This window comes from Miniopterus schreibersii (assembly GCF_964146895.1).
Source record: "Miniopterus schreibersii genome assembly, chromosome: 2".
Lineage (NCBI taxonomy): Eukaryota > Metazoa > Chordata > Mammalia > Chiroptera > Miniopteridae > Miniopterus > Miniopterus schreibersii.
In genome coordinates, this window is record NC_138102.1 from 101147628 (window position 1) to 101172870 (window position 25243).

General features: G+C 34.7%; 1 protein-coding gene across 11 annotated transcripts in view; it reads right to left on the bottom strand.

The window, feature by feature from the left end:
* Positions 1-25243, bottom strand: part of PAN3 (poly(A) specific ribonuclease subunit PAN3) — a 140214-nt gene that overhangs the window by 8869 nt on the left and 106102 nt on the right. For all 11 annotated transcript variants that reach the window (XM_081129975.1, XM_081129978.1, XM_081129980.1 and 8 more), the window contains 10 exons: positions 24110-24214; positions 23212-23269; positions 15651-15812; positions 15319-15435; positions 15130-15231; positions 11838-12003; positions 10641-10731; positions 6167-6306; positions 3551-3680; positions 3032-3096 (listed from right to left, as the gene is read on the bottom strand). In XM_081129975.1, the coding sequence (XP_080986101.1) occupies positions 3032-3096; positions 3551-3680; positions 6167-6306; positions 10641-10731; positions 11838-12003; positions 15130-15231; positions 15319-15435; positions 15651-15812; positions 23212-23269; positions 24110-24214 (1136 nt within the window). The remainder of the gene's footprint in view (positions 1-3031; positions 3097-3550; positions 3681-6166; positions 6307-10640; positions 10732-11837; positions 12004-15129; positions 15232-15318; positions 15436-15650; positions 15813-23211; positions 23270-24109; positions 24215-25243) is intronic.

A 25243-nucleotide genomic window follows, 5' to 3' on the forward strand; every position in this document is an offset into this window, starting at 1 on the left:
GACTATTCAATAAATAGTTTTTGGAACAGTGGGTAGTCTTCTGGGATTCAAGCCTTACATCCTATAGAAATTCCAAATATATACAAAAATTTAATATAAAAAAGAAACCATAAATATTCTGAAAGAAATCATAAGATAATTCCTTCACAACCTTGCAATGGAAAAGGCCTTCCTAACTTTGATTCAAAAATCTAAAGGGATAAAGGAGGTTTCATCAATTAGACTACATATATAAATTCCTGCATGAGAAAAAAATTAAATAGTCAAAAGAAAAAGAAAAAACTAAAAATTAAAAAAAATCACAAAGGATAAATCTCTCTAGCTCCTATATATCAAAAAGAAAAACAGACAATCCAACTAAAAATAAAAATGAGCAAAGGAAATGAACTGACAGAAAAGGACACAAATAAATCAAAAACATAAAAAAGAAGGCAACATGCTCATTAAGAATAAATACAAAATAGCCTGGCTGGGCGTGGCTCAGTGGTTGAGCATCAACCAAGGTCCAGGAGATCACAGTTTAGTTCCTGGTCAGGGCACATGCCCAGGTTGCCGGCCTGATCCCCAGTCGGGGGTATGTGCAGGAGGCAGCCCATCAATGACTCTCTCATCATTGATGTTTCTCTCTCTCTCTTCCCCTCTCCCTTTCTCTCTCTGAAATCAATAAAGATATATTTTAAAAAGAATAAATACAAAATAAAACTGCATCTATCAGATTGACAAAAATCCAAAAGTTTGAAAAAAGTATTGTTGTAAACCTCATTGTAAACCCTTCTGTAATAACTATCAAATTACAGTGACATTCCCACTGACCTAAGAATCACAATTGGGCCTATATTTACGCACACACAAAATTAAGTATTTAAGCCAGTCCCTGCAGCATTGTTAACTGAAAACAAACCAAATACCCATCAATAAGGAACTGGAGAAAGAATGCATCCATAGGATGGAATAGTAAATGGCCACAAATTATGAAGAAGCATAGCATATTTAGTTAAGAGCACAGACTCTGGAACCATACTGCCTGGATTCAAACCTGGCTCATATACTTACTAGTTATGTGGTCTTGGATAAGGTATTTACCTCTTTTTGCCTCAATTCTCTGTTAATGGGAATACTAACAACACCTGCATCACAGGGTTATGAGATTATCTTAGGTCATATTTGTAAACCATTGACAAGTGTTTGGAATACACTAAACATATCTGAACAAAATGATTTCCAAAATACATCGTTATGAGAAAATAAGCCATATAGAGAAAAGGCAACTGTATGGTTTACAATTTGTATATATTAAAAATTTACAGGTGGGGACAAGTAAATAAGAATATATAGTCATAACCTGGAAAGTATGTATAAGAAACTAATAAAGGTTGGTGGGGGAAACTGAGGAGACTAGCATGTCAGGTATAAAAGAGATATTTGATTATTTTTACTGCAAACCCCTTCCTACTTTAAAAAAATGTATTCATATATAATCTATTAAAAGATTTAATAAAAAAGAATTTTCTGAGGACAATCTAGAATCTTATACCCAATCACACTATTAATAAAGTACAAAAGTAGAATAAAGATATTTCCAGACTCGCAAAAACTCAAAAAACCCACCTTTATCAGGAAGCTACAGGAGGATGTGCTCCATTAAATTGAAAAAGAATAAACCAAGGAAAAAAGCAAGAACTGCGATATCCGACACAAACAGAGAGACAACGAAAACTCCCAGGATAAAAGTGAGGAGAAGCTCCAGTTCTAAAGTGTGAGTGTGAGCAGGCTTCAAGCACAACCAGCCCAGATAGGAACAGAAGGATAGAGACTGCAAGGGCAATTTCTCTAAGAGGGAGAAAAAAAGAGGAACTGATAGGCTACCTATTTTAACCATGTGGAAAGGTATTTTATAACTCTAACAGTGTCTGGAATGAACGGAAGTACTAGTATTTCATTTGTTTAGTAGTTTCCTATATAAGGTCATTATTAACTCCATGAAAACAAAAATCAAGAAAGAAAATACAAAAACAAATAGCTATGATTTACTCTGTGGTGCAGCTATTAACAATATTTACCTTGTTCTAATAATGTTAACACTGAACAAAGACAACTCAAAATTTATGGGTTAAAAGGTTGTGTGTGTGTTTTCAGTTAAGGCAAGAGTGTGAAAGATAAAGTACCTTTCACAGGACAAGATCATTAGCTGAGTTAAACAGTGAACAAAATCAAGAACAAGTACCATAAGCATGCATTTTAAAATAAAGAGATAGATGCCAGAAGAAACATAAAAGTTTCTAAAATATGGTTCAACATATAGTCATGTTCTCTTTATTTAGAAAAAGTATTAGGAAAAATACTAATTGAGTCTTTTAAGTTTGAAGAAAGGTAAGTGGACTTGAATTCTGTGGTCAAAAAAAATCCCTCAAGCAATGATATTTATCTGTCTCTATGAACAGAGGTGACATTCCTGAACTGTTAACTTACAGTATAATCACAATAACTGTGATATTGCTCTACCTATCCTTGACAGTTATGCAGTTCAAACATCAATTGTGCTTCTTTCTTGAACATATTATTACTTTTACCTTACAAATGAGGCAGAACTAAATGACAAATAATGTAGATGGTGATGCCTTTCCAATGTCACTGATATGAAATAGAAGATAAGAGACATGCAGCAATTAGAGATTTCTGAAATCTCCATTCTGACCAAGTAAACTGAATTGACCAGGCTTCAAAAAGGTGACAGAGTTAAGGTAGTACTGACCATCATAAAACGTCTACTCATGTGCAAACCACACTGGAAAACTAACACAGTATTTTTTCTTTATGTACATACATGTGTGAAATCCTGAAGGACAACCATGCCTGAGCTGTAGTTTAAAACAGCACCCTAATTAATGTACTAACAACAGGCTTAAGGTCACTTCACATGATAATTTTTCTCTTTCCAAATAAAACCAGTTAAGGATAAGGTATACTCATTCTTATTATGCAAAATCATGCCCTTGATTGGAAAACGTGTAAAATACTTTTAAATCCTTACTCCGGCCTCTCATTGATTGTTCCCAATTTTGCTAGAAGCCTAAACAGTCTTCCATTTTGAACCTCCTATAAAACATTTTAAAAAGAGACAGTATTAATGTTGCAGCTAACTGAATATACAAGCAAAAATTTACAAAAACTGGTATCCTGAACCAATATTACCTTTAAGCAATAAATCCTAATATTCCAACCTTTTAGTTATACTTTTACATACAATGTGTCCATGTCATTCAATAGTAATACTCAAGATTATACAATACAGCTGGCCGTTTTTAAGATTTGTTAAAGTAATTCACAGGTTAAAAAAAAAAAAAAATCAAGACTGTAGTAAGGCCATGAACAAAAAGAAAACAAATGCCATATAGGAAATTAAAATACTAAACATTAAGTTTGGGCAAAAATATGAGCAAACAATCTTAGCCAACTATGCACTATATTCCACAAAATAATTGCTATGCTTTGTATCTGTTTATACACAGAGATGCAAGCCTGTATACAGGCTCTTAAATGCACTCTTTACCTTTGCAAGGTCCTCCTCTATGACATCATTTCTCATTTGAGCAGCATCCAATTGAGTATAAAATCGAGCACCGATCATGGGCATGATGTCATTGACACTTCGCATCCTGTTTTGATCAGTCAACAGATACCTACCAAACATACAGAAGAATCACTTGAATGCCAAACATGCAATTTGAAAGACAATATAACAAGCACATAGCTATTATTGTCGCTATCATATCAGTGCACACAATTTTGGAAACACTTTTTCATGCAAGTTAAGTTCACTTTTAAAGCTTAATAATTATATTTCTTTTCTCTAGAAAAATCTTAAAAGCCAATGGAGAAAACCGTAAACGTGTCTCTTTCTCTACATTTTTACTCTTATGAAAATGAGAGAAGAAAATTGAATAGGGTTACCCTTACCATTTCCATTCTCAAACCCTTCTTTACAATAGTGGGGAGATGAAAAGATTGTTACACACTTTTTTAGAGAGGTGAAATATGGGGTGGTTATAGATGGGAAATTTTTTCATTGCTCCTCAAAAACAATTTCTGAAACTAAAACTAGGTCTTCAATTTTGATAAATCAAATGAGACTCAGCTTTTTAGGAAGCTGTCCTCTGCTCTGTGACTTCATTTACCAGCTGTCATAGTGTATTTATTTCTGAAACATCTTCATGCACTAATACACATCAGAAGAGACCAATTAAATTTCTTCTATTGTTACAAAGAAGGCAGAAAAAAAAACTACATGTTTCAAAGGGCTACCTTCTAGAACATAATAATTATTAATCACCTATTATTGCTCATTCTGATAATTTCCTAACCATTCTCGTTAAAGCAGCCTCCCATTCTTTTCATTCTCTGCTTATAATTGTCTTACTTTCTTCATAAGACGTATCATTATCTGCAAACATCTTACTTGTTCACATGTTTATTAACTCCTCCCCATTAGGGTGGAAGCTCCAGAAGACGGGAATTTTGTGTATCTGTTCAAAGCATCTTCAGCATCTGGCATATAGCAGGGATTCTTTCATTGAATAAATGAATGGTTATATTCATGTAGATAACTGGTATCTTAGCTATTCATCTTGTAATTACTGACATATTTACATCTAACTACTCATACTTATAGTTTTACAAGCTTCGTGACTTTGGCAAGTTACGTTACCTCTCTATGCTTCAGTTTTGTCATCTTTAAAAGGAAGCTAATAATGGCCAGAATTCTTAGGGTTTGGGGGAGAATTAAGAGACTTAATTCATATCAATCACTTCGAAAGTGTCTGATACATCATTTACTGCTCTACAAATTTTAGTTGTAGGTTAGTATTAAAGTATGACTTTTTTGCTGATTCATTTTTTATTAAGGAAATTTTCAAGTATTATAATAAGTAAAGAAAATTTTATACTGAATCTCCATGTACCCATCACCTAGTTTCAATAATTATTAATGTATGGCCAACTTTGTTACATTTATATCCTTTACTCTCCCTTTTTTAAAAGGAAACTTTTGAGATTATAACAATTAGAGACATCCTAGGTGTTGCAAACTAAGGTTGGAATCACCGTTGTGATAATATATGAAACAAATATTTTCACTTAAAAGAGAAATCATCTTATTTGATTATTAATAGGAACCAGGTACCACTCACTTCAAGTGCTCAGTCAAAAACAGGACACTTATGACAATGTAACAAAGCACAGGTGGGCAGCCCCATCCTCTGTTCCTCAATTCCATACCTACCAAGGCTAGTCCAAAAAGAAATGGGATCATCCAAGGCTATAAGAAAAATCAGAAGGAACAGCTGGAAGCTAGAGAGAAACTGAAAAGGCTCAATAAGTTCTGACTGCTTTTAGAACATAATAGGATAAACTGCAAAAGAGACTTCCTAGCATCTGTTCTCTAGAGTTACTTATAATAAGGGTTGTCTGGAACTCCCGAATGTTAGAGGTATCTTAGACAGGGAGAAGTCCTTCTGTGGTGACTATAGTCCACAGTGGGTTTTTATTAAGCCAAATTCATTTCAAACCTGCACCCAAGGAATCCTTGGAGTCCGAAGATACTGGAGTAGAAGCATAGAGACCTTTACATACAAGCTTCCTGGAATGGATGCTCTGGCCATAGAGTATGTAACTGAGTCACACCTGAGGTTTATTTATGACAGCTTTCACAAAGATACTGACCACTCTCTATAGCAGTACTAATAGAATTTTCTGAGATGATGGAAATGTTCTGTCTACACTGTCCAATATTAGCCAGGATCTACATGTGGCTTTTGAGCTCTTGAACAGTGGCTAGTGAAACTGAAGAACAAAATTTTAAATTTTATTTCATTTTAACTAGTTTAAACGTAAAAGATCATATGTAGCTAGTACATACCAATTCAGCCTTAGAGGGTACCTTTGGTAAAATGTTTAAAACATCAGTAACTGATTTAAACACACTGGCTTATGAATTTATTCCAAGAAATATATACTTAGCAATAAAAATAAATTACAAGTTGCTTAATTATTTGTGTTTTGCCTGATTTTAAACAGTGGAAACTAAAATAAACAGAATCACTGTAAAAAGGTCCTTATGAAACAGCTGTCTTATATGATTATACATTTTTAATCATATATTAAAACTTACAAAATCAGATTCTTCAGGTCAGAGGAGTAGTTGATTGTCACCAATTCCATGGCTTTCTGTAAATTCTCTCGCTGAATTCCTGCCAAAGAGTTGCAAGCCAAAGCCAACACAACTTTTCCTAATGATATCAGATCTGCTTGCTGACATGGAAGAATAAATATATCTTTTAATTTTTATTTTATAGGTACAAATTTAATACACTCACAGTACTGCCTACATGGAAAAAGCACTTATACAAAGAAGCTGCAGGACTCAGCATAGGGGTCTCAAATATCGGTGAGCATTGGAATCAGATGGGAGTTTATCAAAAAGAATTTTTGAGCCTCTCCACCAAAGATTCTCATTCAGTAGGTCTGGGAACAGGCCCAGCATTTTTAAAGCACCCAGGGGTAATTCTGATGAAGGTAGTTCTAGGGCTATACTTTAAGAAACACTACTCTAAAAATTCACATGCTAACTACAGAACTGCTTCCTTAAATTTAAAAAAAAAAAATTTTTAATTTAAATAGAGCTGCTACTTTTACTATTATAAGAAATTTAAGGGTGGTTACTATACACTTGCTTTACTATGATCATTATGATATGCACTTTCTCATTTTCCACGATGCCTAAAATATAGCAGACATTTGAAAATTTATTTAAAGAAAACTTATTCCATTATTCCAAACACAAATCAGCCATTACCTGATTTCAAGTATGTTCTCTAGAACATTGAACACTCTGCCAACCCAATGACATCCCATCTGTCGATGTTCTAAACAGACAATTTTATTTCTACTGTAAAAGATCTTTGAGCTCTGTAACCACCTGGTTTCCTACCTTTTTTTTTTTTTTTTTTTTTTTAAGATTTAACAGTCTGAGGCCTTCCAACAAGATTTTCAAACAAAACAGTCACCCCAAGTGGCCCTGCCCGGCAGGTAACTATTAATAAGCATATGCCTGGGAGAATGGAGCAGCTCAGAGTTAAGTTAGATCATCTAAAGTAATTTCTACAGAAAACTTCTGTAAATCTTTGAGACCTCATCTGAATTATTATTACTTACTGGTTTATTATAAGGAGTTTTCAAACCTAGCTATACATTAAAATCATTTGAGCAGCTTAAAAAACAAACAAATCACCCAGTGGCAATCCCATCATCTCAATTCTGGTGTTATTAGTCTGGGGTAAAATCTAGGTATTGGTATTTTTCAAAGCTTCCACAAGAGATTCTGATATGCAGCCAGGGTTGAAACCAACTGGTTTTGTGTAATGTTTAAAATGGTATATTTGTGACATCAGGGGAGTATTTTAAGGCAATCACTAATGAAACTTTAGCACTATATAGCTATCCTTAGCAACATTCTACCCAAAAATAAAGTATATGAGGAAGTCAAACTCCATTACTAAAATAACATGAAAAAGTTCAAATTTAAAAATTTATCCCAAACTAGCATTTGTGACTCTGACACTGTGAACATAAGATCCCATAATCAGTGGAAAAACTGATTAGAAAAACAAGCTACTTTGAATATATCAAGACAAGCAATACCAAGAATTCATGCCAGAGAAACCGTTTAAAATTTCATTAGAGGTACAGAGTTAGGAGCCAGAGGCAGAAGGGAAAGGTCACTGCTGCCATTGTTTCTTTCTCTGGAGAGCACTGCCATGAACAAACTCAAGAAGGATTCCCCTCAGTCATTTTCAAGATCAAGTAAACATTACAAATTACATTAAATGACATTATAAATCAGTGCATGTAAATGCTAACTGGAAATTTCTCTAAGTGTTGCAATCCATTGCTGTCAGCAAAGCAAACTGAAGGTTATTATTTATCAAGTATGTGAGCAGCATGTACCAACACACAGCCTCCCAACACTTAAAACAGTAGAATTTTCAGGTTAGCTCCAACTTGAATTGATACTGCAACTACACCTCCCACTTAGAACATCCCTTAGTCCGTAACACGAGACAGGAAAACAAAAGTCCACGAGAATTGAAGGACTGATTGGTTTAAAGAATAGGAGCATCTGACTTAAGTATTTCCTACCACCTTTCTAAAGCTGACCAAAGGTGGGAGTAGTCACTTTAAAAATAAAATATACATGTCACATAACCCAGATTAAATTAGAACTAATTTATTTTAAATAAAAGAGGTTAATCAAGTTGTTTAATTAAGAGAGTTTTAACATCATAAAAACTCAATAACTGTCCTTTCCTTATTTCCCAGCTAAATAATTTTCCAGTTGTTATTTTGCTTCTTACCTCCATCTGGTTTTCCCCCCATTTGTTGAATTCTGGAGGTTTTCCCCCCAACTCATTTTCAGTTTCTTCCTGATTCTTGATTTCTTGATTTTTCTGATTCTATCTATGGCTCTACTTATGTCCACTTTACTGAAAGTCAGTCTCTATTCACGTGTCTGAAACAGACTATGAAAAATAGACTACAAGAAACAATGTACTCCTTTCTCATGTGCCCTCTTCGCTTTAAAATCACAATCCCCTCTTTGGAACTATCTTTAATTTTCTCCATTACCTTACTATAAGCTACATGAAAAATCTTCCACACATATATACCCACCCCCAAAAAACAAAGAAAAAAAGAAAACCTGACATATCCTTTACTGCTGAAAATTAAGGGATGGTGACAATGGGAATGGGTTGAAGTAACTGGAGTTTATGAATTTAGGCAGTTGCTAATTTAGCAATCAACTGCCCCAAATGCTTACTTAATAGTTGTTTGTTTGGAACATTGGGGTTACTTTTTCTTATAAAGAATTGTTTTTCGAGGTTAACTTCACAACCCATAACATAACTGAAATAATGTACATTTGCAAAGAAAAAAATGGGAAATAACACTGCTGTGACACTCACAGGAAGAAAAAAAATCAACCTAGCCTTACTTTATACTAGTAAGTATAATAAAAAGGAACTCTATTCAGAATAGAGAAGAACAAGAAGATACCGTAAAGCTGCTTTTTAATGTAAATGTCAGGTTTCCAGATACTTGCAATAGAGGTTGATGGCACTAGTTCTAAATTTCTCTTCAAAAGTTTAATATTATTTTCCTGAATATATGAAAACCACTAGTATATTTACAGTCAATAATCAGTCACTTTTAGGAGCACAATTATGAAGAAAAATTTTCAGAGCCACTTAGTCAGTCAATACATATAAGACAGAAGATAAGAAGGAAAGTAGGCAGTAGGTAAGAAACAACCATCCTAGATTAAAAAAAAAAAAAAAAAGAGGGAAATCTCCTTAGGCAGAAAGGAAGCTGCTGCAGGTTGCCACTGCGAGGGGTTGGGGGGTTGGGAGGGGAAGCAGCCAGATTCTTCCATGCAGTGGCCACTAGGTGGTGCGACCAACCAGGACAGCTTGGCTGCTGTTGAGGTTAGGTAGGCACAAGCAGGCAGGAGACATGAAAAGTCTGTATAAAGAAACTACTAAATGTGATGAGTGGCTCCAACTCTTTGGGACCTCACTGCCTGTGGTAAGAGAAATTTATGCATGAATTGTAATACTAAACACTACTTAGGCTCTACTTCTCAGTCTGTTCTTTCCTTTTTGCTCTGAAATTTTGTCTTATGATAAAGTGAACTAAAATCTTCTTTCAAGATTTGAACAAAAAGTGTTGAAATGAGGACAATGGGAAGGTGAGGCGTTCTTGTTTTTCCATGTAACAAGGAGAAGAGATTCTGCCTTAACTTCTTTAAGTTAACTAATGTTCAGAAACACAAAAATTTCTTACACAGAGAACACTGCCTTAAAATGACAATTGCATAGCCTCCAAAAAATGTATTGTTATACAAATGAATGATCTGAAACATACTGTAAATAGCCATGTCACTTGCACAGAGTAATCAGGGCAAAAGCAGCTACACTTAACACTCCTTGCAGAGGGTTCTACACCTTAGGGTTCACCAAGAAATAAGAAATAAATAAATAGCTGAGTACATAATGGGACCTAACTCCACACTATTATTATGAAATCAGACTATAACCAAATTCTGATAATGCAGAAGTGATGGGGTTTGATTAAGCAAAAGAAAAAAAAATTATTTAAAAATGGCAATCCAACACTATCCCTTTAAAAATATTTCTAAAATTTTCAGATTGGTAGTGGGTCAACTGTTGTAAAACTAAAAAAGTTAAAAAGTAAAACCTCATTTAATATAATTCATTCAGCTGACCAATTAATCTGTTTTCATCTTTGCTGAGGACAAATTTCCTAATCACATAAATACATTCTCATTTGAACAGCTAGGGTCATTAATTCTGTATATTCCAACTTATAAGGGCTCTACACTAAATATATCACAATGAATAAGAAATACATGTTCAAAGTTTGCATAAAGACCACCCATAATAAATTAAAATCTACACTTAAAACCCTGAAGTACTTTAAAATAAACAAAATGTCTTTAAAAAAAAAAAAAAAAGAAAGAAAGAGACCACACCTTAAGTTATTAAGTATTCATGTTAATTCCTACTCACCTGATATTGAGCCATTAATGCCAATGGATTATTATTCTGGCTGTTATCAAATGTTAAAACATCAAATACGCCAACACAATTTACTCGCAACCTTTAAAGATCAGAGAATTTGAAGAAAGTAATTAAAATGAGATTTTAAAAATTACATACTAGTGTAAATTTATCATTTCCTATATCTGGAAGGACCTCAGAATATTATCTATTCTGACCTTCTGTCCTACCCACATATAGCCTCTACCCATCACTATTTTAGAGATGAGAAAAGTAAGGCTCAAAGATATCAAGTGATAGGCCTAAGATTATAAAAGTCAGTAACTAATAAAGCCAAGGCTATAACTCACACCTTTGACTACCAGCCCAGTGGTCTTTCCATTGTACCAAGTTGCTTCATTCATGTAAAAAGAAGTAGTTAGCTTCCTAACACTTGCTGAAGATGTACTAGGCAACACTGGAAGCATTTTACATGTATTAACTCATTCCATCCTCTCAATAATCTTATGAGACAGATGCCTTACAAATGTGGAAAATGGAGAGAACAGTACCTATCTCGTAGGGTTATTAAACACATAGAAGTTAACAAACTTGATCAGGGTCATAAAGACAGTAACTAATGAGCCAGGATATGAAGCCAAGTTACTTGGTACTACATCTTGAGCTCTTCATGCTACACTGCCCCAGACAATTCTCAAATTACAACTCAAATGAAACTCTGCTGAAGTCAGGGTCTGCGTACATAACTCTATTAGTGGTTCTCAAAGCACATGACCCAATCAGCAGCAACAGCATCACCTAGATTAGGAACTTGTTGGAAATGCGAACTCTCAGGCCCCACTCCAGATTTACTGAATGAGAACTCTAGGGTTGAAGCCCAACAATCTGTGATAAATAAGCCCCCCAGGCAATTCTGATTCATCCTAAAATTTGAGAACTGTGATGCACAGAAAAGTTGCATCGATATTACTTATATATGCCCCCAACCCTAACCATACATACCTCCAAACCCTTACAAGTTTATCGGTTAATAACCAGGTTTGTTTTTAAGAATTCAATATTTTCTTTTTTTAACTTACAAATGAACTCAAAGTCAAAGCAGTTCTTCTGGATGGAATATATGAAAAGGTAAAATTAAAACAAATAATCACGCTTTAAAATTGGTTAAATGCTCAATAAAGAAGCCAAAACTCAAAATGTTAGTACCTTGTTTTGCCAGTTATCAGAATCTTTGTTGGGTCCATAACTCGACATGCCAAACCTGCTGTATGAATGGTACGCAATGCAGAGCTCAATTGGACAATATATGCCCAAATAAGAGATTCTGGCAATAATCCAGCATGCTGTCTGGGCAGTGGTCCATCATGTTGACCTATAAAGCAAATTATCATAATAAAAAGTTATTTAAGTAATCAACTAAAAGACTAAAACATTAAAACCAAAATTAACAGAAAATTCATTTATATTCATGGCATAATTTGTCAAGTTATACATATATGTGTGTGTGTGTGTGTGTGTGTGTGTATAAATTTTAAGTTTAGTCTATAAGTAAGAACTTAAGGGACAAACCCAAAATTTCCCATTTAGAGATTGTACTTTTATATTGTTAGCAGCAGCAGAGGTCTCACTGAACTGCTCTTTTCTGTAACCATTGTAATTACTAAACAAACAAAAATTATTTTTAAAATCTATATTTAAATCTTTATTATTATTATTTATTTTTATTGATTTCAGAGAGAGGAAGGGAGAGGCAGAGAGAGAGAGAGAGAAACATCAATGATGAGAGAGTCATTGATCCAGGCTGCCTCCTGCATGCCCCCAACTGGGGATCGAGCCGGCAATCCGGGCATGTGCCCTGACCAGGAATTGAACCACAATCTCCTGGATCATAGGTCAATGTTCAACCCGAGCCATGCCAGCTGGGCAAGAATAGTTGCCTAACACTACTTCACAATGCCTATGTCATTCACCTCACTTCATCGCATCACATAGGCATTTTATCATCTCACATCATCACAGGAAGAGGGAGTAAGTACAATAATATATTTTGAGAGAGAGAGAGAGGGGAAGAGAGACCACATTCACATAACTTTTATTACAGTATATTATGATTTAATTTTTATTTTATTATTGGTTATCGTTGTTAACCTCTTACTGTGCCTACTTTATAAATTAAACTATCATAGGTATGTGTAGAAAACATCATACACATATACACACACACAAACACACAGAATCTGGTACTCCCCCCACTTTCAGGCATCCACTGGGGGTCTTGATATGCATCCCCTGCAGATAAAGGAGGACTAGTGTATTTTTTCTTTTTAAGGAAGAAAAAAAATTTTTTTTAATTGATTTTTGTGAGAGAGGGGGAGGGAGGGAGGGAGAGAGAAAGAAACATCAATGTGAGAGGGAAACATCAATCAGTTGTCTCCCACATGTGCCCCGACCAGGAATTGAACCACCAACCGACACACTGGCCAGGGCAGGGGGACTGTATTTCTGAGAATATAACCTTGTAAGTCCAAGTGTTCATATGGTTGTAAACAAACCTTTTGTCAATCAGATCTAAAAACAACACAGGGAAATGGTTCATTGTGGAGATAACAGCATACAGGTACTTATGGCTTGCAATAAAACTTCTAGGAAAAAGCAAATTTAAAATTCAAAAGAATCTGGAAAACAGTGTTAGAAGACTCAAAATGTGGCTCGAATGATAAATGCCAAGGAAATGTCAAAGACAACGATAAAGAATTTAAATAAGACTATTTAGCCCTAGCCAGGTTGGCTCAGTGGTTAGAGCATTGGCTGGTGGACTTGAGCGTCCTGGGTTTGATTTCAACCAAGGGCACATACCTCAGTTGCAGGCTGATCCAGGGGTGGTCAGGGCACATGCAGGAGACAACCAATCAATGTGTCTCTCTCACATCGATGTTTCTCCCTCCCCCCCCCGAAAAGCAATGGAAAAAATATCCTCAGGTGAGGATTAACTAAAAATAAATAAATAATTTAAAACCTTGAAAGAAGTGCAATGAATCAGTGGTGCTCAACAGGAGGCAATTCTGCCCACCCTAGGGGACACTGGCAATGTCTGGAGATATATTTTTGGTGCTACAAGTGGAATAGGGGGTTGCCACTAGCATCTAGTGGGTAGAGGTCAGGGCTGCTGCTGAACATCCTGCAATGCACAGGAGGGCCCCCACGAAAATAACTATCCAGCCCTAAATAGGGCTGATGTTGAGAAACCCAGCTATAAATTATAGCCAACAGTCATTTCACAGGTGGTATTACTAAAATAAACTTGAACAACTAAAGCTATGCTCATCTATAGAAAAAGTCATACCACATCCCCTTCAACAAAATTATGTGTCTACAGACAACACGGTAAAAGGAAAAAGAATGACCACACTATGACCAGATTTTTAATGTGAAACAGCCATGTAACCACAAATTTCTTCTTGTAACTGTCAGAAAGCAAAGCTAAAAGTAAACAGAAGTAACATATTTTTATTCATAATTAGAGTCCTTAAAGGAGTCACAATGCAAAAGATACTGTCATGTGACTCAAATCTTTCTCCCTCCTGAATTTCTCCCAGAATGTATTTAAGAAAACCTTAAGAATATTAAAAATCATGGTAAAAAATACAATACTTCTTTCCTGCTCCCAAACAAGAAAATGAACCATACCTTTCCCTCCCCAACTATATAAATTAATTAACAGACATCTCAAAATGGATTTACTTTACTCTGAGACAATTTATCCTTTAATAACATTTGTCAGAATATAATTAAAATATTTTGGCTCTTTGCAATATTATTTGAAAGGGGCAAAAAAAGAACTACTTCCTGTTTAAGTAAAAGCTATCTGAAAATTTTTTTAACGACTAGTTCTGTAAGTAACATGGAATCCTACCTTTAAACAACTGCATTTGTTTAGAAAAATAACTTCATAAATGATATGTAATCACACTGGACTCTGAGGGAGTCATTAAATTATACTCAGAAAATACTTGTAATAAATGAAAAATGCAGTATGATATAAAATAAAATAAAAACAATGCAAAAGGAAACCAAATAAACCAAAACACAACACCAAGGCTGGAAAGAAATATACCGAGACTTATAATGGTAGTTTTTTGCGTAGTGAAGCTACGGGGACTGTTTTTCAAGCGACAGAATTTTCCAAATCATCTCTACTCAGAAAGCATTATATTTTTAAAAGAAAAAAACTGTTAAAGAGCGTAAAACTTTATCATATTCTCAGTTATTTAAATTTCAGATATCTACATGAGTCCTTCACAACCCATCCTCATCTCAGTCTATACACATTCTATTTCCTAACTTATTACAGATGGACCCCGTTTCTTTTTAAAATGCAATAGGGTTGTTAAGCGGAATGATAGCAGGGATAATTTTGCATGTATTTTAAAATACAAACTACTCTCCCACAGAGCAAATGCATTTGTCAACATACAGCTTGCTTGCACCTTTTCCTTACCCCATTTTCTCTTTGTGAAATAGGCATCAGCACTGGGGTCATTGAAGTGTCTGCTCATCATAGTTTCTCCTCCAGCATGGAAATCATATGCAAACACAAGAGCTTCAAATAAAACACAAACATTCATTACTGCAATCTGGCTACAAACAGTGAGGCTCACAAGCAGAAAGACAATTACAAATTACTCACAAGGCTCTGCAAATGCTTTAGTGGTAAATACCTCACGCAAGGTTACAATATTTGAGTGCTGAATTTTTTTCCACATATCGACCAACACCATGCACTTTGTGTTAACAAGACGAAAACCTGAAAAAGAAAAATTTTTACTAAAGTATCTATGACATCTTCCCTTATATCATCATAAGTGTGAAGAAAAGAAAACATGTTATACATTACTATGAGTTACTAATTACCAAATGAAATCATAAATTTATTATCCATTAAATTCACGTATTAAGGAATGTTTGATAATCTTAGCCTCAATAATATGCTTCTAAAAGAGGATAATTTATTTTCCTTACCATGTATCCTCCGAAGGCAATATGGTAGATCATCTTTGCTATTTACGGCTTTATAGCAAGATGTAATATAGCCAAAATTACTTGATTTCTGTATCCGGTTGGGTGGTGGCAGTGGTTCTAGAGGGAATAGGCTATGGTAGCTGTCGACTTCTGCAGGGACTGCTAGAGTAATTCACAGGAAGACAGATGACTTAACTTGCAGGCATACATAAATCTCTCAGAGTAGTAAGAAATCAAACCTACTATAAATAACTAGTATCAAAACATACTTTGTGTTCAAGAACATTTATAATAATTCTATAAAACAACTGGTTTTGTGATCAAAATAATAGGCATTATAAAACAACCATAGAAGTAAATTTCATACACTCAAAATACTTCTTTTATAAAAGCATAATACAATAAACATCAGAAACAATTTGTGTTATCACTTAGAAATATTAAACATTTCTGATTCTGATGCTGAATAAAAATCAAGATAGATTTTGTTTCTTTAAACATTTTATTTTGTATTAAATATAGTTAGACAATGGCGATAACCTATGAATTCTTGTTTTTAAAGCATAAGAAATTAAAAATAACACTAAATTGGCAAGTATATATATTCATGGAGAGTATATATGTGTATATTGATGTATAAATATGGCAATCTTTTTGAAAATTCCAACCACTCAGTGGAATAGCATAGTTTTTAATCCCTAACAAAACATAAATGAAAGAAAATTAATACAACTTTACCACCCATGCCTGCCACATTCCTCAAAGAAAGAACAATTATGTTTAAGGATATGTAATGCATTGGGATTTGCTTGTAATACTGTTAGGCATTAAAAACTATTTATCTTGAATCCCTATTTGTTGTTTCTTATAAAGATGAAAAAGTTGAACATGAAATGCACTTAGTGGTTGGCTTCTGTACAGAGTATAGGCAATTTATTTTCCCTTCTCACTGTTCCCTATTATCTAGAACAAACATGCATCAGTTTTACAATCCAAAAAGACAAATAGTTTTTAATGCTTCAAATACAATCAACTAGATTTTGCAATTTGACAGCTTCCATTGATGAAATGTCTTGAATGACTTAGGAATGCTCATCATATCTCAATTGAAAAGCAGATGAGTGAACATGAAAAATATCATAGAAAAACATCTAGTAAGGAACAGAGCAAAACTTTAATGGTAACCACTGAGTGGGAGGATTTTCTCTTTTTTACACTATTCTGTGTTTGTTAAACTTTTTACAATAAACATGTCTAACACTATTTTGAGACATGGCAATAAATCATATAAAAAATCTCACAAACCAAAACAATGAATAATTCTTGACCTGCGACTGTTAAGAAATCCAGGTGAAACCCTACTAAGAAAATTCTAATTCCACAAGACAGGTTCAAAAGGACCCCTCTGCCTTTGCCAAATACTCACACTCATTAACTCTTAGTTCTTGAAACAATTCTATGAAATAGAATTCTTTACTTCATAAGGAAAACAAGGATTATCCCTCTAGGGAGGTGTTGGGAGGGAAACCCAGGACTGATTCTGGAGTCTTGTGTTCTTAACTCCTACATGGCATTCTGGCCACAGTGCAAAACACCGATTCAATGTAACTTTCAAACCAGGGTCAAATGGCAAGTTCTACTGAAATAAAGGTTGTAGAAGGGAAAGTATACACACAAGTGAATAGAGCTGTAACTTTTGCTCATTTATTATTCATTTGAATGATCAGTGTAATTTCCACAAACAAATGATAAATTTTGTTTCCTAGCTATTTCACAAGGGAATTAATTTCAAATTAGTAAAAATGTACTGAGTACCTACTATGTATTAGTGAACACATATTAATTAGATATGGGCTCTTATCAAGAGGCTAAAAGGTTTGTATAAAATACAGTACAAGGCAAAATAGCTATTTAAAAAGTGCAATTCACCATGGCACTGGTTCTTAAAACTTTAGCACCCTTCAGAATCTTGTAAAAACAGTTTGCTGGGTCCCATGCCCAGAGTTTTTGACTCAGTGGGTCAAAAACAGGGCCCAAGAATTTACAATTCCAACAAGCTCCCCGGTGATAACGAAAGGACACTGCGGATGGTCAAGGGACTACACTACACATGGAAACACAGAGAAGGGAGTCATTCCCAAGGATATTAGGAAAGATCTTACAGATGATTTGCCATGTTTACTACCAATCAATGGTTTACTACCAATCAATGAGCTAAACCAAGTGGAAAGAGTGCTTTATGCTGAGGGGATAAACAGAACAACGAAGAACAAGGCACAAATGTGTCCAGGATACGGAAATCTCGTGTAGCAAGAGAAAGGGGGGGGGCATGACAGAGGAGGTGCAGAGTGGACATAACTCTGAAAGAGATATATGTTGGGATTAAATCAGAGGGAAATTTAAATTGTGCTTCAGTGGAAAACGATGCATTATCTAAAGGGTACCCTTTCCTCCAATGTCTGATTCGATTCTGTGGAAGATGTTTCACACCTCTGTAAGCTATAGATAACTGAAAGCACTGCAAAACAATCCTTGTCTACAGGCATGTGTATCCTGTTCTGTCTGATGAAGGTTCAAATGTCTTCCCTCCTCTCCCTTGAAAAAGCCAGTTTGCACAATAATAATTTCATTATTATTGATCCATAATATGCCTTATAACATGTGACTGGTTCCCTTGTGACTTAAAGAAAATCTTTAATACGTGCTCAATTTTAGATCTGTATATCATGACTACTTTTTCTTTCAGAAAGTCATCTTTTAACACCATTTCCCAGCCTACCCTGAAATCATCAAATGTGGCCTAATATTAATCTTAAAAACGTAATGTTTCCACTAATAGATAGAAATACTCATTGTAGTTCTGTTCTTCATTTGCAGCTCAATTTAACAAATTCACAAAATTAAGTGTGAATAAAGGAAACATGGGTGCCTTAATCATTGTTAGGCATCAAAAAATCAAAGTAAAGAAAATCAACTTAGAAGTGTAGAGCTGCATTCTTTAGCTTACCCTCAATTTTTAGTCTGCGGCCCAGTTATACCAAACACTATTTTAAAGTTTGGGTTTCTTTCCTCTATTCAACCCTACCTGCCCTCATAGAACACATAGGATGATAAATTGGATTTAAGATAACTGCGATTCACTACAGTAAACCTATGGCAGAGTTTCTGAACCTCAGCACTACTGACATATTGGACCAGATCATTCTTTGCTGTCAGGTATTGTTCTGTGCATTGTAAGGTATTGAGCAGCATCCCTGAACTCAACCCACTTGTAGCCAGTCAAAAATGTTCCAGATATTGCCAAATGACCCATGAGGAATAAAATCATTCTTGTTTAAGAATCACTAATCTTTAAAAAATAAATTATGATGTCAGAGTTGAGCAGTACTACTCTGATGGAAGCATGATGTATGGAATGGAAACAGAAAAGAAAAAAAGGCAGCAAGGACAAAAATATTTAATAAGTCAACATGAGACAAAGGTTAAAAGTAAAGATGAAACATGAAAAAGACCAATATTAAAGCAGTGATAGGAAAGCCCACTTTTTAAACCTTGTTTAAAAACCCAGGTGCACAGAATTGAATTAACCATAATCTTTAGTTTGTGATACTCAAATTGCTGGTTCATGTCTATGCATGGCCTGCTTTTATTTAATTATTCTTAATAATAAGCATCTGCAAACATGGCACACAAAATGAAAGCACAGACCTTGACTTTAATTTACATCTAAATATGATTTTCTCTACCAACCTTTGCTTACCTTCTTTCTCTTCCTTCTCTTTTTATAGTTGTATTACACCTATATGTACTCCACAAAAGTTTATTATGTGTGTGTTCATGCATGTGTATGATATATACATGTACTTACATAAATGCAAGTACACATACACATTTTAGTTAACTTTATAAAGCTATCATGCTGTATATAATCTCTTGAAACTCATTTTTTTAAAAACATGTTTTTATTGATTTCAGAGAAAGGAGGGAGAGGGAGAGACAGAAACATCAATGATGAGAAAGAATCATCGATCAGCTGCCTCCTGCACGCCCCCTACTGGGGATTGAGCCCGAAACCTGGGCATGTGCCTTGACTGGGAATCAAACAGTGATCTCGTTCATGGATTGAAGCTCAACCACTGAACCATGCCAGCCAGGAGGAACTCACATTTTTTACTTAATATTACATTACAAAGATTCCTCTAGTCACAGCCGGGCGGCTCAGTTGGTTGGAGAATCGTCCTGTGCACCAAAAGGTTGCAGGTTCAATTCCCGATCAGGGTACATACCTACATTTCAGGTTCAGTCCCCCCTTGGGGTGCATATGGGAGGCAACCAATTGATGTTTCTCTCTCACATCACTGTTTCTTTCTCTCTTCCCCTCCCTCCCTCCATTCCTTCTCTCTAAAAATCAATAAAAGCATATCCTTGGGTGAGGATTAAAAACCACCACACATTTTCCTGTATCGCTGCATGTCAGCATACTTTCTTCATTTTAACAGCTGTATAATATTTCACTGACACTATCACAGTTAATTCATCTCCATCCTTCAGATGGACATTTGAACTAATCAGGGTTTCTGCTATTGTGGGCAACATTATGGATACTTTATATATCTTCAGGTTGAAAATCTGTAGGAGTATACCTATATCTAGGTAACATAGATATTCTACTTCAGTTTTCTAAAGTGGTAACAAGTTTACCAATTTACACTACCAACATCAATGGACTAAAGAACATATGGATCCAAATCCTCACACTTTATATGCTCAGACTTCAAAATGGTATTTTATTTGTATTTACCTAATCATCAGTGATGTTCAGTATCTTTTCTTATACTTATCAGTCATGAATTTCCACTTTCTTGAATTGCCTATTCCTAGCCTTTGGTCATTTTTTTTTATTGAATTCTTTAGGCTCTTGCTGATTTGTGTTTTTTTATATTCTTTGGTCAGTTGTGTAAATATCTTCTTCCAAGGTTTTTCTTTACTACAGGTACCTTTGGATTGTTTTAAATCTTAATTTAGTGAAATTTATCAGTATTTTCTTTGAGTCAACAATATTTGTCTCATGTATAAGAAATCTTTCCCTACTGAAATGTTAAATCTATTCATTTATATTTTATAGTAAGAGTTTCACAGTTTTGTTTTAAACATTTAAGTTCTCAATCTACTGGAAGTTGATTTTTGGATTGTGGCTTGAGGTAATCCAATTTTATCTTTTACCATTAAGACAACCATTTTGCAATGCCTTCTTTTCCCCACTAACATGCCACCTCTATCATAGAGTGGGTTTGGACCCTCCCCAGTCTGTTCCATTAATCAATTTGTGGAACCCAGAGTCATTATCACATTGTTAGTTACTACAGACACAAATCAAATCTCCCCTCCTACAATGCACCCAGGTTTCTAATCATAATCTTCAAAGTGTCTTGGCCCTTTTCTCTTTGATGAATATTATCATATAGTATGAAAAGCTCTGTTATGCTGTAACAGAATAAAAGAATAAAGACCAACTTTGATTAGAAACTTGGAACATTGAGACCTACCCTATCCTCAAAGTCCAGGGAGAGGTGAGGGGGGCTGGAGACTGAATTATCACCAATAGCCAAAGACTTAATCAACCATTCCCAAAAAATGAAATTTCCATAAAAACTTCTAAACAGTGAGATTCAGATAGCTTACAAGTTGGTGAACACACTGAGGTGCTGGGAGGGTGGCACACCCAGAGATGAAAGGAAGTTCCCCATTCCAACCTCTATCAATACCTTGCCCTAAACATCTCTTCCACTTGGCTGTTCCTGAGCTGCATCCTTTATAATAAACCAATAATTGTACGTAAAGTGCTTTCTGGAGTTGTGTGAGTCATTCTAAATTACCGAAGCTGCGAGGTGTGGGGGAAACACCCCACATCTGTAGTTGGCCAGACAGAAGTGTGGGTAGCCTGGGTACCCCATTTCAGCTGGCATCCAAACTGAGAGAAATCTTGTGGGACTAAGCCCTTAACAAAAAAACTGTTAGGACACAAATTAGATGTCAGAAGTATTTTGAGTTAAAAAAGCTCATACGCTTTGACTGGTATATCTATGGATCACGTTAAAAAAACTGACATCTAAATCATTATGCATTCCTACTCATGAATAAAGTATTTCATTCTATTTATTTATCTTATTTAATACATCTTAATAAATCTCCGCCAATGAGGACTTTCACATTTTTAGTTGAATTTACTCCTAGGTACTGATATTCTGAAATCATTGCAAATAGCATCTTCTCTTTTAGTTATATTTTTAAATTATTGGCTACAAGTCTTTAGAAATGCAGCTTACAGGTATTAATCTTATATACAGTTATCTCCTAAACTCTATTATAATTTGAAATTACATCTAATGTATCGTCATATGATTTATACATGACTGGAGTCATGAAGATCCTTTTTTGCTTTTATCCTCACCAGGGGCTCAAAGACAATGCTAAGTAACTAAGGAAAATCCCAACCTGAACACTTCAAAGGTTATGACAGATAAGTTCCCTCCCCATCTAAACTGGGAAGATCAGTCTTAAGACATTTAACAGCCAGACACATTCCTTTTAATTCTTTAGCAGTGAAGACGACGCATAGTAGAGAAGACTGAATCCTTGATAACCACACCAGGTTATTTTAAGATTATCTCTGTGGCAAATGTATTCCTACTGTACTATGTATAAAGTTTTGTTAAACTATACCATATTTAATCTTATTATACACAGAATAAGCTAGGGAAAGAGATTTTAATGCTCTCTTAGAAACACTGTGATACAGTCAGAAAAACTTAGGTTTAAATCCTGCCTCAGCCAGCCAATTACTAGCTGCTGGTCTTAAAGGCAAGTTACTGAATATGCCTGTCAAATTCAGTTTTCCTCATACATAAAATGGAGATGATAGCCCTAGTCGGTGTGGCCCAGTTGGTTCGGTGTTGTCCCATGCACCAAAAGGTTGCCAGTTCGATTCCCAGTCAGGGCACATGCCCAGGCTGGAGACTCAATCCCCAGTAGGGGGCAGTGCAGGAGGCAGCAGATCCATGTTATGCTCTCACACAGATGTTTCTCTCCCTCTCCCTTCCTTGCTCTCTAAAAATCAAATTACCATTCAAAAAATAAATTTTTTTAATGGATATGATAATATTAGCATCTGTCACAGGATTTTGAAAGAAAAAGTCATAAGCATTTAATCATCACACTGCCTGGCACACTGTAGTCTGGAAAATAATAATCACCTTCCCCTCTGCTAAAGAACCTATATTTTATCAAATTTCAGAAGACAATAATATTCTAGTGCATAGTGAGTGAGGCAAATTACCATGAATTCTAAATCTAATTTTTTTATTAACTAGAATACTGTCACACGTAGAATTAATTTAAATAACCTAGATGATATGTGGTATCCTGGAATACTTTTTAAGCAGATTTGAAATAAATATATTCATAAAATAGTAATTAGCTAGTTTAAGACATAAAAGCATGTAGGACTACATAAGAATTATAATATCCTTTAAAAGGAAGAATGAATCAACTCATATTTTACCTGGCATATCTGCTTGATCAATTTGAGCCATTGTTATTAAATGTCTGTTAATGAGCTCCTAAGAAAAAAAAAAAAAAACAAGTATATTTACATCTAAACAAAGCTTCTGAAATCTGGATTTTCTACTATAACTAAATAACATAAGTATTAACGTTTTTGGTATGTGCACTTTTTTAATGTTGATATCATGAAATAACATTTCTAATAATGGTATAATGCCCAAATTCCAGCCCTCAATATACCTGCACCTAATTAAGGATAGGTTCTAGTAACTATACTATATAACCCAAAGCATATAACTAAATCAGTGGCTGAAAACTCAAGGTCTATGCTAAGCTTATCAATAACTCACTCTATGAACATTATACAGGTGCAACATACTTCTGTGAAACAAAAATCTTTTTGAGAATATAAGTGTAAAATAAAATTCAACATATCAAATAATACCTAGCTGTCTTAACAAAAACATTATTTTATAAAACCTACTTTATAGAAAATATTGAGCTCAATGTGAGATTTATTTCTGGGTCAACTTATCTAGTCTGAACCTGTAGATATTAGCAAAACATTGTCTGAAAGTTAGAAACAATTAAAACAATTTATTTATATACTTCTGAGAGACCTTTCAATGCACATGATATGACATGCAGAAAAGTGGCCCATTTAAATAGCTATTCTGTTTTATATCTCAACACATAATTCACCTGCAATTTTCTTGAAAAACAGCTTTCCTTAAATGTCACTTAGAACTCATACATTCTAAATTCTCTCTATCTGGTTTAGTACAGTATATTTGATTGAATAATGTGATTTGAAAAGAGCTCTGTTGTTTTGCCAGTTCTTTGCTAAAAGCACAGTAGACATGAAAAAACCCCATTAAGAAATTCTGAGCGCGTACCTGTCGGAGCTCATCAGCCATGAAGAAGGAAGGTGCATTTGCTTTTGGTTGCATATAAGCAACATGAGGTGCAGTTGGAGGATAAATGTGATAGTTTGGAAATACCTAAAAAGGCCGAGAAGGAGAAAATGTATCAATCAATTTTTCCCAATTGATAAGAATAACTGTTATCACTATACTTTCTGAATTCATTTTAAGTAACCTTATATTTAATAATCAGTTTGGAAAATCTAATGAGAAAGAAACATTTCTTCATATACAGTAAAATGTAAGCTCCAATGAGAGGCAAAAAGTAGCTCTTTGGATGAAATGTTACACAAATATTTTGTAAGTATTTGTAAAAGCAATTGGAAGCAAGGAAGAAATCAAATATTAAAGGTGTTGGGGCACAATCAAAAATGAAGTAACACTGCTCTGGCCACCCAAAGAACTGCCCTCCTGTGGGTTTTTCCTGACCAACCTAAACAAAGTATTACCCAAACACTTGTTAAACACTTCAAACTGCAACAGTAAAGAGGACTGATTTACTCTGGGTTAATAGCTTATATGAACAGAAGGATGCAACAGTGTATTTATGTTCCAAGCAAACTACAACAAAGTTACTATATCTGCTTACGGGTTCCCATCTTTCATCCTTCCATTTGGACTCTCCCCATCACCCTGCTTTCCTCTCTTCTTCCTCTGCCGCTCCTTCCCTTCACTGGTCCCCGAAACAAAATCAAAGTACATTCTAAAATTTCTTTTCTTTTGCTTTATCCTTTCCTTTTAAAAGCTGAAACATTTTTTTCTCTTTTAAAAATTAATTCAGCCGATTTCTGTTCCTCTGAGATAATTATTCTGTTCTGGATCTCAACCAGGAAGTGATTTTGCAACTCTTACAAGGTTTCCTTTCACTTGTATCTGCAAGAAGAAGAATGTCTTTTTTCTTGCCTCCGTTTCCTTAGATCACATAGGATAGTTTGGCTTAACTACTTCAGGTTTACCATGAGCATATTTTTAATACTAGTTTGAAGGGTAAAAACATAAAAATGTACCATATATCATCTCTACAAAAACAGCTGAGACAGTTTTGTGACAAAAGAACCTCTTTATAAATTAAATTTCTTCTTTCTACAAATATAATAAAATATAATA